The 5618-nt window shown below is 45.0% G+C and overlaps 2 protein-coding genes across 2 annotated transcripts; one reads left to right on the top strand and one right to left on the bottom strand.

The window, feature by feature from the left end:
• Nucleotides 1–1182: 1182 nt before the first annotated feature.
• F5147DRAFT_748009 (uncharacterized protein) lies at nucleotides 1183–1820 on the top strand (the record flags this gene model as incomplete). The annotated part of the gene is made up of 2 exons (XM_041440011.1): nucleotides 1183–1273; nucleotides 1309–1820. The coding sequence occupies 2 exons, from the start codon at nucleotides 1183–1185 to the stop codon at nucleotides 1818–1820; spliced, it is 603 nt and encodes a 200-aa protein (XP_041286957.1).
• A 123-nt stretch (nucleotides 1821–1943) lies between these two features.
• On the bottom strand, nucleotides 1944–3679 carry F5147DRAFT_821766 (uncharacterized protein; the record flags this gene model as incomplete). The annotated part of the gene is made up of 8 exons (XM_041443716.1): nucleotides 3640–3679; nucleotides 3449–3588; nucleotides 3300–3398; nucleotides 3046–3244; nucleotides 2573–2989; nucleotides 2446–2516; nucleotides 2340–2392; nucleotides 1944–2286 (listed from the first exon to the last, which is right to left on the bottom strand). Exons 1-8 carry the CDS (start codon nucleotides 3641–3643, stop codon nucleotides 1944–1946), a joined length of 1326 nt encoding a protein of 441 aa, XP_041286956.1. The 5' UTR covers nucleotides 3644–3679.
• Between the last annotated feature and the right edge of the window lie 1939 nt (nucleotides 3680–5618).

Here is a 5618-nt window from a genome sequence, read left to right as displayed (position 1 = left end):
AGGAGAGCGCTGTCCTTGTTCGTGCGGCACAATGTGGAGTTAACTTGGCAAAGCATCGTGCTATCTCATATCTCCCCATTCCTCCGCGATGGTGTGCTCTACCTGCTGAACGAGCTACCCTTCCTCTCCGACAAGTGTCGACCAACTCTCACTTCGCAGTTGAAGATTCATTGCAGTGTGTCTGTGGGTTATCGATGCCACAAGCAGTCCTCCAAGGCCATTCTGGTCCTCGAGTGTTAAAGACAGCTGTGTTATATGGACTTACTGCCCGTACGAACAGTGTCAATTGAGTTGCTCCCTTGTCCAGTCTGTTGCCATTTCTCGTCGTCACATCGGCCCCTGATCTCAGAGACCATGGTAATATTCAACTGGAACAACACAATGTTATTTTTGCACAAGCTGTTGAATGCATACACGAATTCATACACTGCATCGGAGACACCATTCTCTGCATTTTGTTTGACTGTGTGACGTTCCTATCAAGATGCTGGAGATGAAAATAGCTTTTGTTCAGATGACACCTTTGTTCGAGTCTGGTTTGCCTTCACTCGACGACAGTGTCTTGACAGTGGTATGCAATGCCCTACATGTGGCTCATCTCCTGACATTGTAATTGCGGACGGAGTCAGTCTGGGAACTCATGTATCCAAATTGACGAAGTCCATCTCACCACCAACCTCTGTTGATGAGAGGAGTGAGCGGGTGGACTCCATATCATCATATCGTGCTCGATGCCTTCCAGCTATCCCTCAGAAGGACATTCGTACCACGGTGAACAAAATTTTAGATGCTACAGTCACACATATTCCTAATATCCTGCCGGACATGTCAAAGATCGACGTGCAATACCCAGAATTGTCATCTTTCATCCGCCTCTATTGTTCAAATGGCACAAACAGCCCATATTATCGGACTTATCGAGATCTCATTCAACAAATTGCTGCACCTGATATCGTATTGCAGCTAATACCAGTGGCAGCAATTGAGCCATTGCAACAACTGAGAGAACGAGGGAACCCACCAAACTGGTTACAGAGTATATGTCCAGCGTTCGGAGCTGTCATCAATGCACATGTGAATGGGCAATGTCCCATCCCAAATGACATCCGAAATATTGCAGGTTGGCTTGCAGCTCGTGCGGATGATGTTTACACTCGTTTAGCACAACATGAACCTAGTCCCATGCTTCAGCCCACATCTGAGCCATGGGAGAAAACAGGGACGTGCTATGGCTTACCAGAGATACGGAAACGACGTATATACTCAAACTTCGGTATGACAACCAAGGACTTGATCGGGATGCAGAAGAAATGGGTGACTGCAACAAGTTTTACAAAACCTACTCCAAAAACAATCTCACTGGCGGCATTCTCGTACTTTGTTGCACACATTCTGTCTGTCTCGGCTTTCACTCTATCCCAGTTGCAGAAGGCCGAAATGATGTCTTTTCTGCAATCTACACCCGATTTCTGGTTGCACCAAAAGTCATAATTTATGACTTTGCTTGTCAACTTGCACCATACAGCTTCGTTCGTGAAGCCCGCTATTTCCAGCACACACGGTTCCTTATTGATGAAATGCATGCTCATGATCACACTCGTTGTGGTAAAGCATGTTTTGCAAGCAATGCTATGCGATTTGATGATCGTGTTCGTGCTGTAAACACCAGTACAGCTGAATGCGGGAATAAAGGTATCAAGAGGATACGCAAAAGTGTCAGTTTCATGATTCACGATCATGCAGTACAGTACACCAAAGTTTTTCTTGATATCTGGAATTGGAACACGATCAATAGGATATATACCATGCATGCTAAGTAGATTTATTGCCTGTTGTGATTAGCCAGTCATAAATGTATGTACGTAGTAGCCAATTAAGTGATTGCAGTAGAAGTTGCAAGTAATGTATATGTAGATGTCCATTGACATCGTCTCGTTAAAACCTTAAATATTATATGCACTAAGTTCAAGTTGCTGGGTAAGTGATGCAAGCTGAGCTTCGACTGCCTGACAACGTTGCTGCTCAGCCAAAAGCTCATGACTATGAGCCTCCTGAAGATTTTGGAGCTCATTCATGACTTGGTGCTTCTCAGCCTGTGCCTGATGAACCTCTGCATTGATCGCAATAATGTCCTTGCTGCTCAGTACTTGTTTACGAACATATGCCATTGCCGTCTCATGAATGTCCATGATGGGACGGTGATCTCCCTTCGCATCAAAAGCTGCCTGTAAGGCAGGAGATATATGGATCACAGATTTTCCGTTCTTCGATAAGATAGATTCTGGTCTATAGAATGGCAATAGTAAGTAAATATGAAGGAAGAACAAAAGCACTCGTACCTTGCAATATATAGGAAAATGAAAGGTCTTGACACTTTGTCCAGATCCTTGACCTAGTAGGAATGATCACCAATGTTGAATGAAAGACATAGCATTCAAAACATACCACACGCACGAGTCTACTTGCTCGTTCACTATGAGCTTTGGTCCTATTACGATCATTTGCAATATACAACACTGGCAAATAGTCAGAGTCAGTACCATTCAGCGGTCAGCACAAAAGAACATGTTACCTGAGCGACGTCGTTTCTTATTCAGCCGCTTGCCTTCAGTTTGCACCCGCATGCCTTCAGCAGTGTTATTCCGATACTGCAAAGGAGGAGCAACGTCCCCTGCAACATCATGAACAAGTGTGAAGTCAGACGAGCGATATTGACCATCAACAATCTGATCTGGCTCATCTGCGCGGCAACTAGCAGGAATCAAGACATCACTATCAACAGCACTAGCACTCGGCTCCAGCGTGACATCAGTACCATGCACATTGGTATCCTCGCTGCTCGACTCAGCAGTCACACAAGTGTTCATATCTCCGCTGTTCATCTCCAGAGTTACACCAGTACCTTCAAGCATATCAAGTTCACCTCCGTCATCACTGAGATGCCCATCCATCATACCCTGCATTGAACCAGCACCAGCATTCAGGAGGTCTTCATGCACAGTACACATGAGAAATGAGTTGAGAAACAGACATAGCACGACAGACCTTCCAATGGATACCAGCCAGGAGGTCCTGACACTTTATCTGGCTCCTGCGTCTCAGCAGAGTAGCCCTCGAGAAAACGAAGAAAATCAGTAAAGTTAATGTCGCCATCATTTGACTCAGAGTTGGCAGGTTCTACCCCATCATCAGAGGGTGTCGCAGACGAGCTAGCTGCTGTATCAATAGCATCAAAGATGGGCAACTGAAAGGCATGTGAGTCGATCAATTCAACATCACAAAACATTGCCATCACTTACTGTGAGCAATGGCCCAGGGACAGAAACGTTCACTGTATCTACAGATGATATCACATGTGTCGGATCCCCAGGGGGGCTGCTCACATAAGACCGAGTCTTCTATCAAGCAAAGTCAATGATTATAGAAAAGAAAGCTACAAAAAATCCACCTGTCGCTTGGATGGCCTAGCACTATCATCCAGTATGTGTATGGGTTGAGCTTGAGATGCTTTGCGAAAAGGGCACTTGTGACCCTTCAAAGGAGGTGGTTGACCAGAGTCGTCAATACATCCTTTCCTGCATTTGGGGGCTATATTAAGGTCAGAATCAGCGTGTTATAAATGAGTCTGTGGGTACGTACACATACTAGTACTTGCACCAACTTGAAGTGGAGGTGGGTGTGCAAGGTGGGAGAGCACGTCAAGGTCTGACTCAAGGATAAGAAGTAGGCTAGATTCAGGAGGTGGGAGAAGACGGACTGTGGGAGGCAGGAGATTGTTGATGAAGACGAGGTGCAGCAGGTGGGATATTATCAAAGATGGCGAGCCACGGGAGGCAGGAGATTGTCGACAAAGACGAGGTGCAGCAGGTGGGAGATTATCAAAGACAGTGAGCCGCAGGAGGCAGGAGATTGTCGACGAAGACGAGGTGCAGCAGGTGGGAGATTATCGAAGAATTGATGAAGACAAGGCACAGCAGGTAGCAGAGTGCGTCGCAGAAGACAAGTGGGACAAGCTGGAAGAGGTTGTGCACGAGGGGCAGATACTATCCAAGGGAGACCCGTGCAAGAGAGTGTCAGAGGCAAAACCTGCTCATCGTGCTCACCGGCGAGCACAGTAGCAGCGTTTCAAGTGTCAAATGGGAAATGAACGCTTAATGAGAAGTATGAGAGGGTATAAAGAAGGTTTCGAAACGGAAACTCCCGTTGTTTCCCGATTCGGTGATCCTGGTAAAACACGGACAGGTCAATCCTTGTCAAACGCGGTGTTATCAGTCTTGGTACTTCCATCAGCGGTTATCCCTGTCTTGGGATTAACAGCTATGTCATGAGTGAGGACCGACAATGGAAGGATCACATATGATTGGACTCAAGGGGGATGTTAGAAATCAATGTTAGAACTGATAAAATGCAGATAAATGTACCTTGAGGATTTGCTTCTGAATGGGCTTATTGGAAGTGCATCTAACTGGTCTTAGTCAAGCAGTTGATATGACAGAATCTAAATCTGTCTGTGTGGGTTCAAAACCTGCTAAAGATGAAATTGCAAGTGAACATCAGAGTCAAAATCTGTGTCTCTTGCACTGTGCAGGTTTGAAACCTGCCACTGAGTGATAAAATTTATTTTACAAAACACACCTTGAAGTCTGCTTATGGTCGGTTTGCTTGCAAGCTGATCACAGTCATGTTTAGCTAAGTGGCTGTCATAACAGAATCAAAATCTATTTCCATCAGAGTGTAACAAGTTTGAAACTTGTTGAATGTTGCATTTTTTTTCTAAGAATGTGTGTCTTGAATATTTGCTCATAAACACCATCTCAGACAGTTATTTTCATTGGTCTTAGAGATGAACCTGAGCACGCGCCAGACACATAGTGTACAACCACTTCCCACATATCACCTGACACTCTACTTGTATATTCCACTCTCCATATCATACAACAAAACAAAGGTGTATTGGCGCCAATAAGCAATTCTAATCTAAAGTATGCTAACCAATGTCATCTACTCCCCAAGCTCCTTCTCCCATGACCCCCAATTGTGTGACAGCAAGTAAAGGTGGTTGCTCATATGGAGCAACTCTGATTCTTGTGTCCAGGAGTGCTGATGCATGTCAATCAGTGTTCTTGAGCCAGAGCTGCGCAGCTTTGGTGTGTGCTTTGTCCAACTGGGCCTCAATGTTGAGGCAAGGACACTTAGGCTTGGGTGTAGGATGAGAAGCAAGCAGCCTCTTCATGCACTGGACCACAATAGTCCTAGGACCGTCAGCAACCTTTCCACCAGTAGTCCTATCTACCACAATGTCAGACGCACTAGCTTTTGACATGTTTTGAGATCAATGCCGATGTCTGTAAAGCATAAAATGCTTAGAACTGTGAGGTAGTAAGTTTTATGCAACATTGTCACAATTGCAGCATGTATTCACTGGGTACATCCTGATGCCAATAGTCTTGTATACATTATTGGCTTAATTTGTAATGATATGATCAGAGATGGGATTAGTGTTGGTATCAGGATAAGCTTGTCTAAGATGCATCCCTGCGCACTTTGTCAGTTTATAGTTTTTCAATAATGTGATAGCTTACCCTGCACATTGCCAATGCATCTCCATCTCCATTGAT

The sequence above is a fragment of the Suillus discolor genome, assembly GCF_016758755.1.
Source record: "Suillus discolor strain FC423 chromosome Unknown F5147scaffold_89, whole genome shotgun sequence".
Lineage (NCBI taxonomy): Eukaryota > Fungi > Basidiomycota > Agaricomycetes > Boletales > Suillaceae > Suillus > Suillus discolor.
The sequence above is the reverse complement of the archived record's forward strand: the minus strand, read 5'-3'. Positions and strand labels throughout refer to the sequence as shown.